Source organism: Amphiprion ocellaris, chromosome 12, assembly GCF_022539595.1.
Source record: "Amphiprion ocellaris isolate individual 3 ecotype Okinawa chromosome 12, ASM2253959v1, whole genome shotgun sequence".
In the NCBI taxonomy this organism is placed as follows: Eukaryota; Metazoa; Chordata; class Actinopteri; family Pomacentridae; genus Amphiprion; species Amphiprion ocellaris.
The window spans coordinates 36,205,509-36,230,627 of record NC_072777.1 but is presented as its reverse complement, the minus strand read 5'-3'; the positions used below and the strand labels follow the sequence as shown (position 1 = coordinate 36,230,627).

General features: G+C 38.8%; 2 protein-coding genes across 14 annotated transcripts in view; one reads left to right on the top strand and one right to left on the bottom strand.

Moving 5' to 3' along the window:
- Nucleotides 1-7,379, bottom strand: part of LOC111562636 (kinesin-like protein KIF13B) — a 71,630-nt gene extending 64,251 nt beyond the window's left edge. For 9 of the 13 annotated variants that reach the window (XM_055015787.1, XM_055015784.1, XM_055015789.1 and 6 more), the window contains exons 1-3: nucleotides 7,050-7,378; nucleotides 5,390-5,472; nucleotides 2,467-2,560 (exon numbers count right to left, since the gene is read on the bottom strand). In XM_055015787.1, coding sequence (XP_054871762.1) covers nucleotides 2,467-2,560; nucleotides 5,390-5,459 — 164 coding nt within the window. In that variant the 5' untranslated portion in view covers nucleotides 5,460-5,472; nucleotides 7,050-7,378. Of the gene's footprint in view, nucleotides 1-2,466; nucleotides 2,561-5,389; nucleotides 5,476-7,049 lie in introns of all 13 variants that reach the window. The other 4 variants (XR_008603470.1, XR_008603471.1, XM_055015782.1 and 1 more) reach the window with 2 other exon arrangements.
- Nucleotides 7,380-7,999: 620 nt separating this feature from the next.
- Nucleotides 8,000-25,119, top strand: part of elp3 (elongator acetyltransferase complex subunit 3) — a 40,266-nt gene continuing 23,146 nt past the window's right edge. Inside the window, exons 1-7 of the mRNA XM_023274380.3 lie at nucleotides 8,000-8,158; nucleotides 9,086-9,185; nucleotides 10,290-10,428; nucleotides 12,545-12,615; nucleotides 13,329-13,392; nucleotides 14,648-14,716; nucleotides 15,689-15,843. Of these exons, the coding sequence (XP_023130148.1) occupies nucleotides 8,137-8,158; nucleotides 9,086-9,185; nucleotides 10,290-10,428; nucleotides 12,545-12,615; nucleotides 13,329-13,392; nucleotides 14,648-14,716; nucleotides 15,689-15,843 (620 nt within the window). The 5' untranslated portion in view covers nucleotides 8,000-8,136. The remainder of the gene's footprint in view (nucleotides 8,159-9,085; nucleotides 9,186-10,289; nucleotides 10,429-12,544; nucleotides 12,616-13,328; nucleotides 13,393-14,647; nucleotides 14,717-15,688; nucleotides 15,844-25,119) is intronic.

The following is a 25,119-nucleotide window of genomic DNA, read 5'->3' as shown; positions in this document are numbered from 1 at the left end:
TAGCCGGAAGTGTCAAAAACTGGTAATATCACACCGTCCACCAGGGGCTGGCTCCAAAAAGCTCTGGCTCCATAGACCCAATTTACAGTAGCTAAAGCTAAAATTCGATAGACTGCTTTTTTTCTTTATATACAGTCCATGGTATTTACATCCAAATCATTGAATGGTGCACAGGACTGGATCCACTCTCAGGAAGTAGTATCGTAATGTTGGCATCCTGGTATAGTGAGGAGGCTGTAGCCGTCCACTGAACATAACTACTACAAACTGTGGACTAAATGAGACTGAACAGCTTTTAAAACAACATAGAGAAGAGTGCTTCCAAGTTCTGTAAGAAGATTTACTGAGGAATAGTTGTGGCTTAGACAGTCCTAGTATGAACTCCTCAATCCTATTCCTTTTTGACCACTACTGACACCACAGACGGTTATTATTCTACTGAACACATTTTATCAACAGGACAATGTATTTATCTCTGCTGTTGTTTGTTGTCATGCTTGTTCTGCCCGCTCATTTTGTGTATATATTTACACTTTCATCTATTTGTACTTTGCATCACAAGAGTTGTCTTTAATTTCGTCGTACATCGTGTGTGTATAACGACAATAAAAAACATTCTATTCTATTCTATTCCAATCGGTCAATAAAAATACAGATACAGGAGGTCCTGGACTTACATCAGAGCTCCCTTCCTACTGATCTACGTAAGTCGATTTTCACCGTAAGTCGGAACTCCTGTGAAAATGTAAACAAAGCCGTTCCGTGCATCACGACATCCTTCAGTTCTTCATAAAAGTCATGAATACCAACGACTTTCATGCATGTATGAATCATTTTACTAGAAGATAACAGAATATGTTGACCTGTTTTTACAACTTGACCCATGTTGGTCGGTGTTTCTTCCTGTTCCCAGCCTTTTATTCTGTCTAATTTCACTTCCATGGAGACGGCTTTCCTTTTCTTCCAAGCATCAGAAGAGTCTGACTTACGCTGGGAGCCATAATGAAGGACAAAAAGTTAGTGAATGTAGCACAATCCAAGGTGGAGTACAACCAGAGAATGGAAACAAAGCTGTCTGATAGCACCATGTGACGACGTATTCATCCACTCTGATCATCAACTAGTTCCATGTAAAAGGTTCTGACTTAACGATGAAACGCTGTAAGTTGAGGACGTCGTAAACTGAGGACCTCTTTTACAAGGAAAAATGCCAAATATTGGCTCCGATAATCTGTCTATTCCTCGTATGGATGTAGTCCAGGTGGACTCGTGGACTAAATAAACAGTAGAATGACAGAAACTATAATCCACAACGGAGAATAATCAAGTTTAACAAGCATTAAATCCAGACTGACAACTCCCTAAAACAATCAAAGTCCTAAATCTTGTGTTTTGTGTATTGATAAGGCATTAACAACTCACTGCTCACTAGAATTAAGTTTTTATACTCTTACGTCTAAGGTCATTCATGATTCTCCACCTCATATGACTCAATAATCACCAAAACTATGTTCCATGAGACAAACCCAAATAAAGACTCTATCCATGATGACTGATTGACTGCACATGTATGAAATGACAGTCAGTCAGACTCCAGTGGACAGAAATACAGTCTAGAGACAGAAACTGTGATCTGTGGTGTGAGTGTTCATAAGGGAGAATAATCAGGGCTTAACGAATATAGTCTAACTACTCCCTAAAACAGGTCCAAGTCCCAAATCTGGCCTTTTTTGTGTTCAGTAAGTCAATAACAACTCATTTCTTACCAAAATCATATAATTTTTTATCATTATGTACAACAGAAGACAGAAAACATTCTACTGTTGGATCTATAACTGCACAAGCCAAAAAATCCCCAAAAAGGGCTGATAACAAATCAGCTCAAAAAAGACAAGTTAAAATCATAAATTTATAAAGGAAAAATATATAGACCTGTCCAGATACACATTCAGCTTGAACTGATCAAAAATATTACAAAACAAGTACCAAGAAATATCACATTGGACTAAATTGGATAATAGACACAAAGATGTTAGGACCACTGTAACGAGTAATTAATACCCTAAAGCAGCAAAAATACTGCTAGTAATTAAAAATATACAAAATCTTTTAAAAAAAAAAAAAAAAAAAAAAAAAAAAAAAGGGGGGCACAAAAACGTAATAAAACTTTCATTCAGCCTCCCGTAGGTTTTCTACTACAGACAAGCGCATTTTCACTTGGTTCAATGCCTGGATGTTTTCCCAGTTGTTGCAGAGCAGGGGATTCTGTGTTTTTGGGCGGAGGTGTGTTACGTGTCAGTCAAGCGTCATCTGTGGTGTTTCGTTATTTTCCCACTCAGTCTCTCCCTGATAACTCCTCTGACGGGACCACAGGTATATGAGTAACAGAAGTACAGTTTAATATGACTAAACGTTAGAAGGTTTGGCCTCATCCTGGTGATGATGTGATGAACTCGTGCATCTTACCGGGGGTCTCCTTTGTTGGCGCTGGTTACAGCTGAATACAGAACCGTCTGGTTTCCTTCCATCTCCACCACGCACTTAGTCTTCAGGTCTTTTTCTGCATCAAAGACAAGAAGGGACATATTAATATTAATGATTTTTTTGATTTAGAAATGGAATATGCAATTCTCTCAGTTGTACTGTCAGAAAATCCTAGAACGTGACCCAGACTGGAACAGTAACTCACTGTGTTGTTATGGAGGAACATTAGTGTCAGACTATTAGTGACCATTGTAGATTTAAAATGCTGTCAAAGATGACATGTTTTACATCTGAGAAAGGATCTCTGGTTTTTATTTTGGTTCATATGAGTCCTGACTTCACAGCAAAGAAAATAATGGAGCAGAGAAAATGTGATTTAAAGTTAAAGGGCATCAGAGGGCTGCAGAAATAATGTTTTACCACTAAATTCACCTGTTCTATAACTTACCTGTAATCTGCAGCTACTAGAAGTACCAGAACAGATGGATTTCAGAACTCATTTATAGATTGACTCTTTTTAAGGTTATATAATTTCCCAGAGGTTTAATGCTTTGTTGCATGTTTTTCAAAATTCCTCTCTGTTGTAAAGTTAAACACATACTAAAGGACAAAGTATTAAAACAGTCAAATGTTCTGTCTCGAATTCAGATGTTTGCTGTTGGAAGCGCTTAGGGAACAAAAAATAAGTTATTTTATTCATTAGTAAGATGGGTCAGTAAGACCCAAATATAGAAAAAAATGAGCAAAAAAATAAACGAAAAAAATGTATACACACACACACACACACATATATATAAAACCCAAATATAAAAAATAGCAAACAATAAAATAAAATAATAATAATAGTAATATATGAACCCAAATATAGAAGAAAATGAGCAAAAATAGAGAAAACTATAAAAAAAATTTGCAAAAATAAATTATATATATATACACACACACACATATTTATATATATGTGTGTGTGTATGTGTGTGTGAAATAATATTTACAAAAAATAAAACTGATGTTGTGGGTTTTACAGGGTGAATCAGCCGATTAACCGGTTATCGGAATTTTTTCCGAAAATTATTGGAATCGGTGTCTAAAATCCCTACGGTCGGCCCTAATATTCACATTAAACCCTCTAACCACCTCAATGTGCTGCTTTAACTGGAAAAGGCAGAGAAACATCCACTGATGATCACAGCTTTATTTAGCCGTTTCTGACAGCTTTCACTGCACAATGACAGGTGGCTTACTGTGTGTGTGTGTGTGTGTGTGTGTGTGTGTGTGTGCGTGTGCGAGCGCGTGCGCGTGTGTGTGTGTGTGTGTGTGTGTGTGTGTGTGTGTGTGTGTGTGCGTGTGCATGTGTGTGCGTGTGTGTGCCACCTCCTCCTGATCATAATGCAAACAGTCCAACATGGAGAGCAGGAAATAGGTTTATTGATGATGATTCATCAGAACCTGCCTGTTCAAACACTAGCAGCAGTTTACTGAGCAGACAGTAGGGAAGCAGGTCACACCTTTTCTTCCTCATTCCAGCACCGACAACGAAGGTATAAAAGCACTGAAACATCCAGGACAGAGTACAGCATGGGTTTCAACGTTTGTAGCTTGTTATGTACATTTGAAATATTCAGTAAAGTGTAAAGTGATCATAAAACTTAAAGATGAAGGACGTCTGACAGCCGACACTTCAGTCCTGTTCAGCTGCTCTCAGAGTTATTTAGGCCGGTGACAGAGCATTAAACATGCAGCTCCACATGCATTACAGTCCATTCTCTGCCAGGATGTGACCTCAATGTTCCATGTTCACTTCCACAGACTCCTATTAAAGCTTTTCCAGAAAGAGGTAAAATAGACCTTTTCAGAGGCTAAAGGGGAAAAATTAACTCTGTAAAACATAGGAATGGAGCTGTTTGTCAAAAACTACGAACTAGACTCATAAATTCAAAGAGCACAATATAAGCTGTGGTTCCATTTAACTGTCCAGCAAAATTTAATTTTAACTTTTAAAATGTTGCCTAAACAGTGAATTTGGCTGGTTTTATTTAAATTAGGCTTCACCAGAAGGTAGTGGTACAAAGTTTTATCAAAGGGAGTTAAAGAAACCACAAACAAAACCAGAACAAGACCTCAAAGAAAAAGAAAGAAACTAACAAAACATTAAAAATCTACAGGAGAATAATGGAGACGAATGTCTTTAGGAACTGATTTCTAGAGGGAAAACTGTAATTCTTATTATTTTCTATCAGCTGCTGGTGTCCACATTTCATGTGGTACAAAAACACAAAAACAAATAAACACAACGGTGCGCAGTCGTGTGACATAAATAATAATACATAATGTCATACCTCATCTGAAGAAGATGCTGCTATCTAAAGTAAAGTGAATTCATTTTCCAGAAATCATCCAAAAAAAAAAAAAAAACGTGAAATGTTTTCTTCTTCTGATGCAATATTTTAAAATGCACAAAGAATAAATTCTGGAAGCAAACACAGACACAGAGTCTGATAATTCAGTCTGGAGGTGGATAAAGTCGTCTACAGTGATAACGCATCATGTGGACTGGATCAGCTCTGATGTCTGGTTTGCAGTCACTACTATAAAATACAGCTCCATTTGGATTTGCAGAATATTTTCCATTTCTTTTCCTTGTTTCTTGCACCTTGATTTCCAATTGTTATTCTGAAAACCACCTTAGAGAAGGGATCACCCAGTTAAGATCTGAGCCAATCTGTGTATCAAGCATATTTTAGACCATCTGTACTATTAGTGTTAAATAAACTACTTGTAAAATGCGCTCCTTTGGGTCTGATGCAGCTGTTTTCTGTCACCGCTCTGTAACCATGAGCAACGCAAACAGCACATGATCGTGTTAACCTGTTCTAACTGTGTTGGCTCCTGTATGACTTTTACTCACCTCTCCTGTTCATGGGTCGGACACGAACAGCGACCTTCACGTTGGAGCCGGTGAGGCTGTTTTCATCCATGATGCCTCCTGAGCTGCTGAACGAACGAACAGGTCAACATTCACTGGTTAAACGGGTCAACCTTCACTGGTTAAACGGGTCAACCTTCACTGGTTAAACGGGTCAACCTTCACTGGTTAAACGGGTCAACCTTCACTGGTTAAACGGGTCAACCTTCACTGGTTAAACGGGCCAACGTTCACTGGTTAAACGGGCCAACCTTCACTGGTTAAACGGGTCAACCTTCACTGGTTAAACGGGCCAACGTTCACTGGTTAAACGGGCCAACGTTAACTAGTTAAACGGGTCAACATTCACTAGTTAAACGGGTCAACGGTCACTAGTTAAACGGGTCAACGTTCACTAGTTAAACGGGTCAATGTTCACTGGTTAAACGGGTCAACGTTCACTGGTAAACAGGTCAACGTTCACTGGTTAAACGGGTCAACATTCACTAGTTAAACAGGTCAACGTTCACTGATTAAACAGGTCAACATTCACTGGTTAAACACCAATGATTACGCAGGTCAATATATAATTGCAGGACTTTTTGTATCATAGTTGGCATTTTTGCTGTTTTCAGGCCTAAAACCAATTAACTAATTAAGTAACACCTTGAGAGGTGTTTTTGTAATGGGGAACTTAGTTGAAAGGGATTTGTTATTTTCCATAGAAAATGTGATATATTGCCAAAAAAAGAAATATCTGTCATGATTATCTCAACTTAAAATAAAGAACACAATCCAAACTATTTCTGAATCAGCTCATTTTATTATTGTTTAGCTCATTAGAAAGTGGTTGGTATTAAATTCAGACAGTTATTTAGTTGACATTTTAGTGATATCCAGTCATTTTTATTAATAAGTGATTGTTAGGATTCTGGAATTTGTAGGATTCTAGAATGTTGTCTTAAGATTCTAGAATGTTATCTTAAGATTCTAGAATGATGAAAGATTCTAGAATGTTGTTGTAGGATTCTAGAATGTTGTAAAATGACAGAATGCTGTCCTGGTATTCTAGAATGTTGTTGTAGGATTCTAGAATGTTGTCCTAGTATTCTATAATGCTGTAGGATTCTAGAATGTTGTTGTAGGATTCTAGAATGTTGTAAAATGACAGAATGCTGTCCTGGTATTCTAGAATGTTGTTGTAGGATTCTAGAATGTTGTCCTAGTATTCTATAATGCTGTAGGATTCTAGAATGTTGTCGCAGTGTTCTAGAATGTTGTAGGATTCTAGAATGCTGTGCTATTACTCTAGAACGTTGTAAGATTCTACAATGTTGTCCTTGTATTTTAGAATGTTTTTGTAGGATTCTAGAATGTTGTCCTAGGATTCTGTACTGCATTAGGATGTAATTGGTAAAGACGTGATCACAATGAACATAAATGACGTTTTTTTTGTGTGTGTTTTAATAAAAATGAATGCCAGACATTTCCCATGGACTTCTAAAGTCCTTCAGTTATAGATTGGCCCACATACACCTGAACACACCTTCCAGTTCTGCCTCTTGTCCCTCCGTTCACCTTCACAGAACTCTCTCTAAATAACTTATGAAAAACTTCCAGGAAGATTTAACAAACGATGAAACCCGGTAAACCGTCAACTGACCGTGTGAACGGCTGAGTGCGTGTCCGGCTCCTGGAGGCTCTCTGCGGCTAGCCGGGACGCTAACGGATGCCGATCACAAACAGACAGAGAACCGTGGGGGTCAAATGTGTTGACGGTGACCGCTCAGAGACGTTTCTGCCCCGGTGAAGGCTGGGTGAGGAGCCCCGGCGGAGAGCCTGGTGTCCGTCTGGAGGAGCAGAAAGCCTCCCGGTGTAACGCTTCGTCCCTCCGGCTCCTCCACCTGTTGCATTTCCTGAAAGTTCCCTCAGAGATCAGCCCGACATGTCCACCGGAGCTGAAGGGATTTACCCAGAGATTTACGGAGAGCAGGGCGGAGGAGGACAACGCCGCCCCGTGGACGCTCTGGAACTACAGGACCCAGCTGTTCTCCGTCATCTCCTTCACTGGGAAAAGAAGTCATTTTACGGAATTTTCCTTTTTCAGTAGACCATTTTTTTTCACAAATTTTTTGTAACACGACAATTTAAATAAAATTACATGCTATTATTATTATTATTATTATTATTATTATTATTATTATTATTATTATTATTATTATTATTATTATTATTATTATTATTATTATTGTTAGTAGCAGTAGTAGTAGTAATAGTAACAGAAAAAGTGTATTTAATGGTTATTCAAAGTCATATGAATTTTTATTATTACTACTAATATTATTATTATTGCTATTATTATTATTATTATTGTTATTATTATTTTTACTACTACTACTACTACTGTGCTGTTCATACATGTGGAAAAAGCCGAAAGAATAATTATTATTGCTATTAATAATTATTAGAATAGTCCTGTAAGTTAGAATAACCACAAAATGTATTCCCAAAACATCTGTTCATGATCTAATGAGAGCTAATCTGACTACAGCAATTATAGGAACTACAAAAACTACAAAACGTATTTATCAGACACTGCGACATTTTACGACACTTTCTGTTGCCATACGGAGTAAGCCACGTGTTGTTTACTATTAGCACCGTTAGCACTCTAAGGACTTTAAAGACAGATGTAGACCTATAACACACATCCATTCGTTTGAAATCGGACTGTTTGCCTTAAAGAAGACATGGGGAAGCCAAAGAAGAAGAGTAAGTGTGTGACAGAGAGTTTAAAAAGTCTGAAACAGTTTTTAAAGCGTTCAGGCGGCTAATGCTAACTAGCAGCGGTATAACTCTGAGAGGAATAAATCTGTAGTTTTATCAGTTTAACAGCTTTTAGGTCCCGTTTGGAAGAAAATACAGGCTAATTATTTCAGTAACCTCTGATTGTGTGAGCTGGACTTTGGTTTAATATGTTGTCCAGCTGGTATTTCGTGTTCCTGAGGCTGTAACAACCTCACCTGTACCAGTCATCATGATGCCTCTACATCAGATTATAACCATTGCAGCTGTTTTTAACCAGTTGAAACAGCTTTAAAGGACCGGTTCAACCCACATATTGTAGTTTTTCTGCTGTCAGAATGAGATTGCAGATCCTATATTGTGACTAAAATCTCATTAATGCATCAAAATGACTCGATTTCAGTCACAAGGCTTATATTTTAAATATTACAGCACATAGGATGATCGAAAAAAAGCTAATTGACTTAATTCTCTATATAAAACCCATGCAGAAATCATGCTATGGATGTTAGAAGCAAGGATATTAGACATGCCAAACACATACAGCGTAAACAATATCATCCTATATAGAAACGATACTGAATCCTGAACGTCAAGCCTTATTAGACTGCAAGTAGTTATTTTGTCATAATTACTCACTTATAAGAAACATTGCAGTTTTACAAAGACATACCTTTGTTGTTAACTCAGGAACAGTGTTCTGTGTATTTACACATTATGACAGTTTGATTCAGATAAAAACAGCTGTAGATGTTTAGAAACTGGGCTTCATGGAATGAGGCTGGTGCTGCAGATGGACTAGTTTCTACTGTGATGAGGTGACAGAGACTAGTAGACCTGAAACAAGCTTTTTCAAACAGTAATCTCACCGTATTGATCTCTGCTCCTGGCCAGGTGACCTCAGCCGAGCCGAGCTGATGATGATGACCATCGCTGATGTCATCAAGCAGCTGGTTGAAGCCCACGAAGAAGGCAAAGACATCAACCTAAACAAGTGAGTCCTCCACAGTGTAGGGACACATATGGCCAGCCGTTCTGATGTATAATAGGTAGATTGGATATGTATGGCAGATCTCTGAGTTCTTTCTCATCAAAAATAACATTTCAGATCCATATTATCGTACTTTCTAAGATTTTATGTCACTTTTACCATTTATGTTTGTGATGATGGACATTGTGGATATCTGTAGCTAAATTATTAGTAGTTGTAGTCCAGTTTAATTCTGACTAATTCTAGTTCAAGATATCTTTAATTCCACTCAGTTTAGCATATCTACATTCTTCTTAGATGTCTTAGATTAAGTTTGAACTAGTGAAAATACAGTAAAAGCACTGGGAGAGCAGTCCTCCTCCAAGGCTGCTCAGTCCTTGTATCGTTTCCAACAGATGAAATTATTAATAAAAAATGGCCTTGCTCTGAGCTCAGGCGTGTGTTCTGCATGTGTACCTTATGTACGGATACCGAATCATGTGACCTAAATATGTAGCGGGCGGTGGGAATTGATGGGACTCAGAGTAAAAATATGAATTTTAGAGAAAAGAAAACTGGAGGTTGTGTAGAGAAACAACAGGATTGCTCAACTGGACGTCTCTGGAGGTTCTTGAAGACGTTCCTCCTCTCATCTTGGATGAGAGGCAAGCGAGGTAAAAAGGAAACATAAGCCGACAAAAACATGAGACAAATGACAAAATCAGACAAAAAACAAGACTAAATATTACAAAATGAGACCCAAAACAACAAAAGAACAATGAACAATCTAGTATTTTACTTTCTGATCCAAACAACTTGTCATGGTCCAGAAATGATTTTAAATTTACAGTTTTACTAATTTACAATCTGCAGTTAATGTCTTCTCTGTAATTTTTCCACTTTGAGGGCCGGATTGGACCCTCTGGAGGGCCGCTTTTGGCCCACGGGCCCCATGTTGGACACCCCTGGTCTACAGTCACATATGACGCAACATTATGTAATAAATGAGAATATTTAACAAGTCACCCTAGTATTTTAAAGCCACTTTTATGACTAAGATGTTCTCCTCTCAGATATTACTATAGACTGTGTAATGTTTATTTATGTTTTTATTCTTTTCCTAATCAGAGTAAAGACCAAGACATCGGCTAAATATGGACTTGAAGCTCAGCCCAGACTGGTGGACATCATCGCTGCTGTTCCACCTCGGTACCGTCGAGCTCTGGTGCCCAAACTGAAGGCCAAACCGATCCGTACTGCCAGTGGGGTACGTAGCTCTCCTTATGTTCTCTGTGATGCTGCCTGTTTCATGTTCTGTCAGACTGGAACCAAACGGTTAAAATGAGGGATTTATCTTCAAGGTCTGAGCTGACGTCAGACTGAGAAACGCAGTCGTGTCTCAGGAGATGAAGAAATGGTCGTGCAACACATGTAATGTAGTGTAATAATAATGTTCTGTAGCCGGCTCATCTACATGGTGTTAACCTTCACAAAATCTCCTCAAACTTTCTCAGGATTTCCTGACAGTTTCCGAGAGGAGTCGTGATTTTATCCCGTGTTGTTTTCTGGATTAACCCTCGTGTCGTCCTGCAGGTCAAAATAGACCCATTATAAAGTTTGAAAATGTGGAAAAAGATATATATTTTCACAGTGAAACTTCTGATGTCCACATTTTCAACATTTTTGGGAAATCTTTGAACATTTTTTGGTGGAAAAAAGTAAATGTTAAAAATGTTTCCATGGGACTGTAGCCAACCTCCCTGGACGTGGCCTCAGGAGGAAAACTGATGACAAATGGAAGAGACGGATAATAGGAATGATAACAAAAGAGCCCAGAACAACCTCTAATGACATTAAAGGTGAACTCCAAGGTCAAGCTACATCAGTGTCAGATCACACCATCCATCATTGTTTGAACCAAAGTGGACTTCATGGGAGACGACCAAGGAGGACACCATTGTTGAAAACAAATCATAAAAAAGCCAGACTGGAATTTGCCAAACTGCATGTTGACAAGCCACAAAGCTTCTGGGAGAATGTCCTATGGACAGACCAGACAAAACTGGAACTTTTTGGTACATCAGCTCTATGTTCACAGATGCAGAAATGAAGCATATGAAGAAAAGAACACTGTCCCTACTGTGGAACATGGAGGAGGTTCTGTTATGTTCTGGGGCTGCTTTGCTGCATCTGGTACAGGGTGTCTGGAATCTGTGCAGGTACAATGAAATCTCATGACTATCAAGGTATTCTAGAGAGAAATGTGCTGCCCAGTGTCAGAAAGCTTGGTCTCAGTCGCAGGTCGTGGGTCTTGCAACAGGATAATGAGGCAAAACACACAGCTAAAAACAGCCAAGAACGGCTAAGAGGAAAACATTGGACTATTCTGAAGTGGCCTCTATGAGCCCTGATCTAAATCCTATTGAACATCTGTGGAAGGAGCTGAAACATGGCGTCTGGAGAAGGAACCTTCAAACCTGAGACAACTGGAGCAGTCTGCTGATGAGGAGTGGACCAGAATACCTGCTGAGAGGTGCAGAAGTCTCACTGACAGTTACACAAATGGTTTCATTGCAGTGATTGCCTCAAGAGGTTGTGCAACAAAATATTAAGTTAAGGGTACCATCATTTTTGTCCAGACCTGTTTCATGGGTTTATTTTTTAAATAATTCTGTTAAACCACGGTTCAAAAGCAATGTCTGATTTTCATTGGTTAATTTTCATAGAATTTTCATTTATTATTACTTTTGTCAGATTCAAATTATTCCTGTGACCATTTTTTTTCCTGCAATTTTTGCACTGTGTTTCTTTTTCTTATTTATTCCTGCACTGCCTTTTACTTTTTCTTTGAAGCTGCTGTAACCGTGAACTTTCCCCACTGTGGGATCAATAAAGTTTATCCTTATCCTTATTAACCGAGGGGTACAAACAGTTTTGTCCAAGTGTGTACATATATATTCACAGGATTTTTTTTGGAAAATTTTTAGTAATTTTTTGAAAATATTTACAGGAATCTTCTTGCCAAATTTGGGGGATTTTTTAAAAATAAAACTTTTAAGGGAAACTTTTAAGGAATTACTGAAATTTTCTTCCTGGAGGTTTTGCAAATTTTCATAAATTTGGGGAATTTTTTGGCAGTTTTTTCGATTTTTTTCAGACAAGGAAACAATATTTTTTGGTGCCCATAAATGAGGACAACAGGAGGGTTAACAAACATCCAGTATGACAGAAACAGAATGGAAAAGGTTTAGCTTTTGTTTTGCACTAACTAAAAAAAGAAAAATTATTTAGAAAAGTATCAGAGTTGGAACCTGCCAACACAACCTTATATTCATCTCTAAAGAAGAAGAAGCGTAGTTAAATATTTAATGCTTCTGTTGCAGATTGCAGTCGTTGCTGTGATGTGTAAACCTCATAGATGTCCTCACATCAGCTTTACAGGCAACATCTGTGTGTAAGTAGGGGTTGTTTTTTATTTTTTCCTGCTTAATTGTGTTTTTAGAAAATGCATACACATATAAAAAAAATAATGATTAGAAGCTTAAAGTAGAGCAAAATCAAGAATAAAGTATAGAGAAACCCAACAACAAGAACAAAAGTAGAACCAAACATGAAGGAAAATTTATGAGGAAGCCGTCTGATGCAAATGCGTCTTCAGAAGTGATCTAAAAGAAGATTCTGATGCAGCAGGATGGAGTTCATCAGGCAGCTAATTTGAGCTTCTGTCTCTGCATCTCAGCAACCCTAATATATTTTGGAGACAGACCATAAAGGTCTTTAAATGTGAAATCCTAAAATCAATCCTTAAACGAATGGACACGTACTACAGGGCTATTAAACTCTGTAATGAGCTCACTTCTCTTCGTCTTTGGTAGGAGTTTTACTTCCACTTTAGAGTTTTTATTTATCTCTCTAAAGACCAACTGTGATGATAGCTTAAATGTTATTAAAAGCAGGTATTGATCACATCCTGTATTAATGAGAGTGGTATGACTGGATGATACTGTCAGAATGTTTCTTAAAAATGAGGTTAAAAAACACACTCAGGTTCCTGACATGAGGCTCAGCAGTGATTCATACCAGAGAGAATTAGATATCAGACCATTAGTTGCTGTCTTCACATGTTCAGATATGTTCTTTTATTCTGTTTATTCTCTACTCTGGCAGCTACTGTCCTGGCGGACCAGACTCTGATTTTGAGTACTCCACACAGTCCTACACAGGATACGAGGTAAAGGAGTTTTATTCCATCCATGTGAACAAACAACACAGACATATAAGTACATATTACTCTGTTCATATTCGTTCTGGACATTATCAGGAAAATGTGGTTCCTTTTCTGTCAGTAAATCCAGCTTCCCACAATATTTCCTGATATTACCTACAAGTTCTGATAATATTTTAAATGTCTATATGTCATGGATGTTTATCATGTCATACAATGTTCCTGTAGGGTTGAAAGTTACCTAAGATGAAATGTTTTAACCCTGTAAAACCCAAATATAGACAGAAGAGTGGCAAAAATAATATATATTTATATATAAATAATAAAAACTCATCATCAAGAAAATGTAAATATATAAAATCTGTAAAACCCACATATAGAATAATATAATATAGAATAATATAATAAGAAATAATAATTTTTTTTATATTATAGAATATTGATATAATATAATATAAAATCTGTAAAACCCAAATATAGAAAAAAATGAACAAAAAATGTGTGTGTATATATATATATGTATATATATATATACATATATATATATATATATATATATATATATATATATATATATATATATATATATATATACACATACATACATACATACATACATACATACATACATACATACATATAATCTGTAAAACCCAAATATAGAAAAAAATTAGCAAAAATAATATTTATTTAGATACAAATAATAAAAAATAGTAATTAAAAAACTAAAAGTGATGTATTTTTGCAGCAATGGGTTTTACAGGGGTAACTGCAGCTTTCTGAGGATGTTTAGGAGAAGCTGTCAGATTATGTTCCATGTAAACAAAGGAAGAAGAAAATCCAACTAACTTTCAGAGAACGTTTGCAGGAGGTTATTGAGTCCACAGCTGACAGAACGTTTGCTGTAATCTGATATATTAACAAAGGTGTTGTATTTTACCAGAAGTATTCTGAAGATGTTGAGGTAATAAAAAATGTTCTACCTATTGTTATGTTGTGTTTTTAAAAAAGGAAAGGAATTGTTGATGCAACGTTGAATAAATGTTTTAGGAATGTTAGAGCAGAATGGTGCATCGAAAACCGCTTGAGGTCTTAAAATATTGCTTGAACTTTGCCAAATTTTCCTGTTTTTAGAGAAGAAAATTTCTGGGTTACTTTATTTTTCAGAGATCATAAACAGGCTGGTATAGTTTTAGTATAAACTGAGCTTTAACATCTTTATTCTTGTGATTTTATTCATTTTTTTTCGTCTTTCTGACAGCCGACTTCCATGAGAGCCATCCGAGCTCGCTACGACCCATACCTTCAGACCCGGCATCGAGTGGAGCAGGTCAGTGTGCTGTATATAACCATTTTATATTATTATATTATTATGTAGTGGCTCCTCAGTGTTATTTAGATGGAACTGCGTTACAACAAACATCTCCTACAGCAGCCTGTGTTCAGGAGCTGCAGACATTTCCACAAATCAGCTTCAGTGCAGTGACAACTTTTACTCTCATTCTTCACCAGCACTGATCGTATATTTAGTACGCTGTAATGAGTGTCGTGGAATTCAGCTGCTGCTAGACCTGACCCCAATAATGCCATATTTAAATTTATGCCCTCATTAGTCTAATTCAGCAGAGCAAAGTCGTTTTATAAAGCAGTTTATGGAGATGCTCTGTTCATCTGAACTTGCCGCAGTTTTCATCTGTTTAACCCTGCTGTTGTCCTCATATACAGGCACCAAAAAATCTTTTTCTTTGTCTGAAAAAAATCCAAAAATTCTGCAAAAAAATTCCCCAAATTTCTGAAAATTTGCAAAACCTTCAGGAAGAAAATTCCAATAATTCCTGTAAAAGTTTCCCTTGAAAGTTTTATTTAAAAAAAAAAAAAATCCCCCAAATTTGGCAAGAAAAATTTTCCCAAAAAATCCTAAAAATATCTAAAGTGATTCCATATATATCAGTAAAACTTCTAATATTTTTTTATTTTTATGTGAATGTACTTAAGAAACATTTTTAACATTTCTTTTTTCTGCCAAAAAATGTTCAAAGATTTCCCAAAAATGTTGAAAATGTGGACAGAAGTTTCACTGTGAAAATGTATTTTTTTCTCACATTTTCAGACTTTAAAACGGGACTTTTTCCTGTTAGAAGCAAGTTTTATATCCACTGGTAGCTTAAATTATAAATCTGCTTTATCTTAGAACATAGTGGCTGTTATTTAAGAGAGCACCAGTATGTTGCTGCATTTTAAAGACTCCATATTCCCAGAGGGTGATGTACCAGTCTTATAAAACCCTCTGTGTGATCTGCAGCTGAAGCAGTTGGGTCACAGCGTGGACAAAGTGGAGTTCATCGTGATGGGTGGGACCTTCATGGCTCTGGCTGAGGAGTACAGAGATTATTTCATCAGGAACCTCCATGACGCCCTGTCAGGACACACCTCCAACAACGTGGCCGAGGCCGTCAGGTACGACATGAGTCGGATTATTCAGCGTGTTGGTGGAGTGGAATCTAAGTCACTAATCATGGGTCAGAGTCTACGGCTGGACTGTGTTCCTTGGCCTGCAGTTCAGCTGAAAACTCCCTGAATTTCTCCCACATGGCTGCTGTTTGCAATTAAGTTACTAATAACTTCCAGAGTTTAGTTATTTTTACAGAATCTTCTTTGTGCCTGTGGTTTATTTTTGGCTCATTCTTAACCCTCCTGTTGTCTTCATTTATAGGCACCAAAAACTATTGTTTCCTTGTCTGAAAAAAATTCAGAAAAAAAATTCCCAAAATTTCAGAAAATTTGCTAAACCTTTAGGGAAGAAAATTTCAGTAATTCCTTAAAAGTTTCCCTTAAAATATTTATTTAAAAAATATTTACAAAATCCCCCAAATTTGGCAGAAAATTCTTGTAAATATTTTTTTTAAAAGTTGTAAAAATCTTCCAAAAGAAATCCTAAAAATATCTAAAGTGACTACATATATATCAGTACAACTTCTGATATTTTCTTTAAGACCATTCACATCAAAATCAACCAAAATCCAGCGAAATTCGCCATTACAGCAGCTCCAAAAGAAAACGTATCAGAATAAATCAGAAAAACACACACAGTACAAAATTGCAGAGAAACATTAAATACAGGGTTAGGGTTAGGTAGGGGTTTATTTTAAAAAAAGACTATATACAGGAGGATGAGGTTGCATCAGTTATTGCCTTTTATGAAGGTTTAAGTTGGTGTTTCTGCTCATGTTATCTCTGTTGTGGCATCTCTCAGGACTGCAGTGGTTATGGAGCAACAACACAGTCATTCTGACGTTATTTTTTCTGCGTTTGTAGTAATTTTCTGTGCAGCTTTTTACTGTCTGCTCGGAGGGACATCTTAGTCCACCAGAGGGCGCTAGTCTACCATTGGCAGTATTTCCCCCGCATTCATTCACAGAGTTCTTCGTACTCCTGGTTATCCTGCAGGACATCACCACCAGGACTTTAAAATAAAAAGACACAAACAGTCAAAATACTGAATAAGGTCCAAGATGACTTATTAAGCTCCAGTGCTGAAGGTAGTGTTTCTAAATGTTCAGGCTGCACAATACAATTATTTTATCCTCAGCATCATTAACCCTCCTGTTGTCTTCATTTACGGGCATCAAAAAGTATGGTTTCCTTGTCTGAAAAAAAATCTAAAAATTCTGCAAAAAAATTCAACAAGTTTCTGAAAATTTGCAAAACCTTCAGGAAGAAAATTCCAATAATTCCTTAAAAGTTTCCCTTAAAAGTTTTCTTTTAAAAAAAATCCCCCAAATTTGGCAAGACAATTCTTGTAAATATTTTCAAAAATTTGTAAAAATCTTCCAAAACAAATCTTGAAAATATTTAAAGTGATTATGTATATATCAGTAAAACTTCTGATATTTTCTTTTGTAACATTCAGAATGTTATTAAAGAAACTTTTTTTTTGCATTTCTTTTTTTCCACCAAAAAATGTTCAAAAATTTCCCAAAAATGTTGAAAATGTGAACATCAGAAGTTTCACTGTGAAAATATATTTTTTTCTCCACATTTTCAGACTTTAAAACGGGTCAATTTCACCCACAAGACGACATGAGGGTTAAAACATCCTCACCACTGTTTCCCAGAGTCAGAGATGGACTTTAAATATTGTTCTGTTTCCCCACCATTAGTTAAAAACAGAAAGATATTAAATCTGTAGTGACATAAAACGGCAGAAAAGCAAGAAGTCTATAATTTAAAAACAGCCGGAACCGGAGCATATTTGTTTGGTTTTTTTTGACTGCATCTTACATAATAAACTGTTTTATTTTACAGAGTTATTGCAGAAACAGAACATTGATTATAATGAAGAATTACCAAATCCATCCCTTTATTAATCCTCCCAAACATCCTCAACGCACAAAGAAAACGTTTTTCTGTGTCCGTTATGCAACATGGAAAGTATTGTACGGTGTTTTTATGAGCGTTTGGATTTACTTGACCGGTCCCGCTGTTTCCATTAAACCCAAACATCCTTAAACCAACTCCACAAACTGAGCTGCTGAATGAACTCATTCAGGATTCAGGAGGAAAATAAGTGATTCCACTCTCACTAAGTCCTGTCAGTTCCTCCCATCGATTCCTGTCTTACTGCGTCAGGCCAGAATGATGACAACTCGGAGAAGATTCAAAGTCAAAGCAGGAAGACGCTGTTTTGAAGACGTCATACAGATGATTGGACCAAATAATGGCTTTTTCCCTGGACTGAAATAGCCCCACTGATTTGTTTGTCAGCAGGAGCTGTTTGCTTTGCTAAAGTCCGATAAGACCCAAGAGGCCAGTTTGTGTGATTGCTTGTCTCTTCTGCTATACAGACTATAAAAAGTTTCACCCCCTGGATGTTTTCCTCTTTTATTGCTTTTCTACATTCAGTCGTGGGGAATTTAATGTGGCTTTTTTGTGAGGAATGTACAGAAAACACTCTTTCACGTCCAACTGAAGACCAATTTCTACAATGTCAGTTAGATGAAAATATGAAATGTGAATTAAGTAACTGCAGATGTATTTAACCCTCGTGTCGTCCTGCGGGTCAAATTGACTTGTTTTAAAGTTTGAAAATGTGGAAAAAAATATAGATTTTCACAGTGAAACTTCTGATGTCCACATTTTCAACATTTATGGGAAATCTTTGAACATTTTTGGTGGAAAAAAGAAATGTTAAAAATGTTTCTTAAGAACATTCACATAAAAATCAAACAAAAACCAGCGAAATTTGCTGTATTTTGGTTGATTTTTTTAATGAATGTTCTATTAGAAGTTTTACTGATATATATGTGTTCACTGTAGATATTTTTAGGATTTTTTGGAAGATTTTTACTCAAAATATTTAAAAGAATTTTCTTGCCAAATTTGGGGGATTTTTTAAAAAATAAATCTTTTAAGGGAAACTTTTAAGAAATTATTGGACTTTTCTTCCTGAAGGTTTTGCAAATTTTCAGAAATTTGGGGAATTTTTTTGCTGAATTTTTGGATTTTTTTCAGACAAGGAAACTATATTTTTGGTGCCCGTAAATGAGGACAACAGGAGGGTTAAAGCCTTCAGTCAGCATATAGTAGAAACACGTTTACGGCATTCAGTCTAAATCAGCCTCACACATCAGGACGCTGCAGTTTTACCCTTTTCTACTTTGCAAAACTGCTTCAGCTCTGTCAAGTTGCTCAAGGATCAGAAGGAAACAGCCACAAACTCTCAGTTGGATTGACGTCTGACTCGGTCGTCTTGTTGTAGCTTTGGCTGAAGAAAGTCTGCATGGTGCTGTTCCTCTCACAGATGATCATCATGCTTATGAAGATCATTCAGTTTGACAGTTTGGGAAATTGCATATCTTAAAAATACAGTAAAAGTAATGAATTCTCCACCAAATGTATGCCTATACCTCTTTGCAATCACTTAGAAAAAAATATGTTTAGTAGCTTGTTGCTTCTAATGCTTTAGCCTTAAACACAATTTCTAAAAGTGGGAAAAGACTATAAAAATCTAAAATATCATGAAGGAGTTAAAAACTAAACGTCACAACGTAATCTGAGTGTCAGTGGAGTCATAAGGGCTTTTTAACCATCCCATGTAAAGACGCCCAGGTTGGTCATCATCCTGCTGGGAAGCAAATCTTCTCCCAAGTTGCTGTGATAGGAGTCTTGGTGGCCTCCCTCACTAGTCTCTTTCTCCTTCAGAGGAGTCATAGGTGTCTTGGTGGCCTCCCTCACTAGTCTCTTTCTCCTTCAGAGGAGTCATAGGTGTCTTGGTGGCCTCCCTCACTAGTCTCTTTCTCCTTCAGAGGAGTCATAGGTGTCTTGGTGGCCTCCCTCACTAGTCTCTTTCTCCTTCAGAGGAGTCATAGGTGTCTTGGTGGCCTCCCTCACTGGTCTCTTTCTCATTCAGAGGAATCATAGGAGTCTTGGTGGCCTCCCTCACTGGTCTCTTTCTCCTTCAGAGGAGTCATAGGAGTCTTGGTGGCCTCCCTCACTGGTCTCTTTCTCCTTCAGATGAATCATAGGTGTCTTGGTGGCCTCCCTCACTGGTCTCTTTCTCCTTCAGAGGAGTCATAGGTGTCTTGGTGGCCTTCCTCTCTAGTCTCTTTCTCCTTCAGAGGAGTCATAGGAGTCTTGTGGCCTCCCTCACTAGTCTCTTTCTCCTTCAGAGGAGTCATAGGTGTCTTGGTGGCCTTCCTCTCTAGTCTCTTTCTCCTTCAGAGGAATCATAGGAGTCTTGGTGGCCTCCCTCACTGGTGTCTTTCTCCTTCAGAGGAATCATAGGTGTCTTGGTGGCCTCCCTCACTGGTTTCTTTCTCCTTCAGAGGAGTCATAGGTGTCTTGGTGGCCTTCCTCTCTAGTCTCTTTCTCCTTCAGCGGAATCATAGGAGTCTTGGTGGCCTCCCTCACTGGTGTCTTTCTCCTTCAGAGGAATCATAGGTGTCTTGGTGGCCTCCCTCACTGGTTTCTTTCTCCTTCAGAGGAGTCATAGGTGTCTTGGTGGCCTCCCTCACTGGTCTCTTTCTCCTTCAGAGGAGTCATAGGAGTCTTGGTGGCCTCCCTCTCTAGTCTCTTTCTCCTTCAGAGGAGTCATAGGAGTCTTGGTGGCCTCCCTCTCGAGTCTCTTTCTCCTTCAGAGTAGTCATAGGAGTCTTGGTGGCCTCCCTCTCTAGTCTCTTTCTCCTTCAGAGGAATCATAGGAGTCTTGGTGGCCTCCCTCACTGGTCTCTTTCTCCTTCAGAGGAATCATAGGAGTCTTGGTGGCCTCCCTCACTGGTCTCTTTCTCCTTCAGAGGAATCATAGGTGTCTTGGTGGCCTCCCTCACTGGTTTCTTTCTCCTTCAGAGGAGTCATAGGTGTCTTGGTGGCCTCCCTCACTGGTTTCTTTCTCCTTCAGAGGAGTCATAGGTGTCTTGGTGGCCTCCCTCACTGGTCTCTTTCTCCTTCAGAGGAGTCATAGGAGTCTTGGTGGCCTCCCTCTCTAGTCTCTTTCTCCTTCAGAGGAGTCATAGGAGTCTTGGTGGCCTCCCTCTCTAGTCTCTTTCTCCTTCAGAGGAATCATAGGAGTCTTGGTGGCCTCCCTCACTGGTCTCTTTCTCCTTCAGAGGAATCATAGGTGTCTTGGTGTCCTCCCTCACTGGTTTCTTTCTCCTTCAGAGGAGTCATAGGTGTCTTGGTGGCCTCCCTCACTGGTCTCTTTCTCCTTCAGAGGAGTCATAGGAGTCTTGGTGGCCTTCCTCTCTAGTCTCTTTCTCTTTCAGAGGAGTCATAGGAGTCTTGGTGGCCTCCCTCACTGGTCTCTTTCTCCTTCAGAGGAGTCATAGGTGTCTTGGTGTCCTCCCTCATTGGTCTCTTTTTCCTTCAGTGGAGTCATAGGAGTCTTGGTGGCCTCCCTCACTGGTGTTTTTCTCCTTCAGAGGATTCATAGGAGTCTTGGTGGCCTCCCTCACTGGTGTTTTTCTCCTTCAGAGGAGTCATAGGAGTCTTGGTGGCCTCCCTCACTGGTGTTTTTCTCCTTCAGAGGAGTCATAGGAGTCTTGGTGGCCTCCCTCACTGGTCTCTTTCTTACATGTTCACTCAGCTGCTCTATAGATGTGCTGTTCTTTCCTTTTCTTAATGATGGATTTAACTGTACTTCAGGTGATAATGAGTCACATGAGAATAAATCCTATATCAAATTCAATGACTTTTACTTTTAAAAAACATTTTTAAGGAGGTGTTTGAAGCTCTTTTACTGTCATGGCATAGATATAGCCGTTAGTACTGATTTTACTAATGGAACCCTGCCAGATACATGTCTTTATGTCACATTCACTTTGCTCATATAATCTCCATTTCACCATCTGTGTGATTTCTAGCAACAATAACTCAAAAGGTGGTAAATACTGATGTAATCACTTATTTTACATTTGATATTTATTTACATAACTTTGTGTCTGTTTTTACTTTGACATGAAGGAGTCTTATTTTGTAAATTCTTTTACAAAAATCCAAATTACATTTAGCATAATTCAGTGTTGAATGGCAATAAAAGACATTCCAGGGGGGTGGATATGTTGTATAGGCTCTCTATGAATATATTATGGGATGTGTGACTCCACTCATGCTTCTGATCGTGCCTGATTTTGCCCTGCTCTGCCATCAGCATGCTTTAAGATGCAGAGATTGGGGTTATGGTAGTGGCTGCTGCTCCGTTTGGGAAGCAGGAGGCGGCTGGTTTAGCCATAGATGGCCCTCATCCTAGCCTCCGTTTGGGAAGCAGGAGGCGGCTGGTTTGGCCATAGAAAGCCCTCATCCTAGTCTCCGTTTGTGTGTGTGATTTGTGTGATGAGTGTTTGTGTATCTCAGCTTCTTACCATGTGCATCCTGCTCCTGATCTGATCACAGAAGCGAGACAGATAATCGCCTGAGATAATAGACTTTTTATTGATTCATCTCACTCAATCTGATCATCCTCTGTGGAGCATAAACTCTTGTAATTGCTGTAAATCAGCCAGCAGACTGTAAAAGATGAGCATTTATTGCCAGCAGATACAGAATCAGAAGGAATATGAGCCAGCATGAGGGGAGCTAATGGTCATTGGAGCAGCTGGAGTGGAGAGAACGGCAGCTGGAGAGTGTGCTAAGAAGAGATGTCTGTTCGGTCACTGCTATTGTTCTGTGATTTCCATTAGAGACTTGGATAAGTTTGGAAGTACCTTCAGAGTCAGGCTCGATATAAGCTGTGTCTGTCTGGAGATTACATTTAGAGAAGACAAGGGAACATACAGTCACGTCCTACACCTGAATGCTCCCTCAGATACTCTATTGCTTTTTTAATCAGCAGTGGTTTCATGAGCCTGAGTCATACGGTACGCAATGAAACCAGTAAGAGCTTTAGATTAGTGGTCTGGGGTTAATGATTGTACTGTATAATGCACATTTTCTGAATATTTTACTCAAACAAAGTAGGAAATTTATATGTAGATAGACCAGTCAGCCATTGACACCACTGACAGGTGAAGTGAATATCATCCATTATCTCGCTACCATGACGTCTGTCAATTAATGGGAAATATTAGGCAGCAAGTGACAGTCAGCTGAAGTTCATGTTTTGGAAGCAAGAGAAATGGGCAGTGTGAGGATTTAATGAGGACCAGACTGTGATGGTGAGATGTCTGGGTCAGGACATCCTCTAGAGCAGCCGGTTCTGTAGGAGGCTGTTCCAACCAAAAGTGGTCCAAGGAAGGACAAGTGGTTATTTGGCGACAGGGTCAAGGGCTCCCACTGAAGTGTGATCTCACAGAAGATGTACAGAGCTGCTGGAAACATTAATGCTGCTATTATAGAGAGATGTCAGGCATTTCGTTGCACATGGAGACTGGTCAGAGCGTCCATGCTGACTCCTGTCCACCACTGATAGACCTGCAATGGACACTTCAGTGTCAGAATTGGATCGTGGAGTGTAGGAAGAAGGTAGCTGTTTTGATGAGTCTTTTTCATCGTGTACCTGGGGAGGAGATGGCAGCGAAGAAGGCAGTGAGAAGCTCTGAGAATGTTCTACTGAGAAACTCTGGATCTGATATTCATGTGGATGTTAGTTTGACGCCTAAACACACGCCCTGCCACTCTGCAAATATTCATCAGGAACAGTCTAACCGTCCAAAAGACAATAATTATGGACTTTCTGGTTTTAAGTTGGTTGTTGTTTATTGTCATCATGTCATAGACGTTTGAATTTATCTGATCATTAAAACTAACTGGAAACACCATAAATATGATGTTAAGAACGGTAAATGTACATCTTTAAAAACTGATGTTTGGTTTAATATCTAACACTATTTTACAACATTCATTTGATGAATATGAAACACGTCACAAGGCTTAGTTCAGGGTCACGCGTGTGGGATTGTGGGTAATGCAGTACAGCTGCAGAGGATCTGTTGTGTAGGACTAGATGTTGATATCCCTTCTTGCATACATGAGACCCTTAAGACTCTGTGGGATGGTCCAGTGAGTGAGTTCATCCTCTGGGTTATCAAGTGGACACCCTCCTTCATCAGTGTTTCACCGATAGGCCCATGACACCTCCAGAGGGTTCAGCAGTGAATCCCAGGTTCACCCCCCTAGATGCCGTCTACTCACCTGAAGGCCCAGGTGGAGTCCTTTCTCTTCATCCACAGCCACTGACTTCCCTTCTCAGTGGCTCTGGGGAGGTCCTTGATCTCCTACCGGTGGACCTTTCCACATACTCCCATCTCCTGGAGAAGTCTGGATGTCCAGGTGGCTACGAAGTCTCCGTAGCCTACTTCGACTGGTCGGACCCTCACCTTCCAGCCTCGCTGTTTTGCATCGGTGGGAAGCTCCATATACCTCAGCTTCTTGCACTCATAGGCCTCCTCTAATGAGCTCCCAGCGCACTGTGAGCTCCATGATGTAGATGTAAGTGAAGCTGACCATAGCACCAGGTGTAGTTGCAGGTTGGTGGAAGTGATCTCAGGTGGGAAGCAGAGCCAACATTACCAGAGAGGAAACGATGTGGCCTGAAAACCTCTAACTATTCTGCGTGGTCTGAGAGGTGACACGGTAACTGTGACTTTTAAGTTTTGTTTGTTTTGTGTTTGTTGTCATTATTTGTTGAAGTGTGTTGTACAGAGTGTTAGCTAGCATGTGGGAATCTGTCTCATTAGAGACGCAGTTGTGAAACGTGTATTTCTGAAATGTTTGTATGTCTTAATTTTCATACTTTTCACGGTGTCGGTTGACTGAAGAGTAAATAAACGTTAAAAGACGTCTGTGTGATGCATGGCCTTGATGATATCAGACCGGAGTCGTTACAGATAGTCTGAGGAACGTGACAAAGAGTTCTAAGTGTTGACATGGCTTTCAGACATCCCAGATCTCAATCTTAATGAGCATTTGTTGGATGGAAGAACAGATCTGATCCATGGACGCTGGACCTCCAGGTATTAAAGACTCTGCTGCTGGAGTCTGAGTGTCTGATATCTCAGGACCTGTTTAGAGGGCCTGATAGGTTGAAGCAGTTTAGCATGTACCAGTAGGACCTACACAGTGTTAGACTAGTGGTTCTAATGCAGCTGATTGGTGATGATCCAGTGGTCCCTCGTTTACGGAGGGGGCTACATTCCAGACCCCTCCGCCATAGACAAAAATCAGTGAGGTAGCTACCATATTTATGTTATTTCTGTATATTTAAGGCTTTATATACCCTCCCCACGCCACAGAGCAACACTG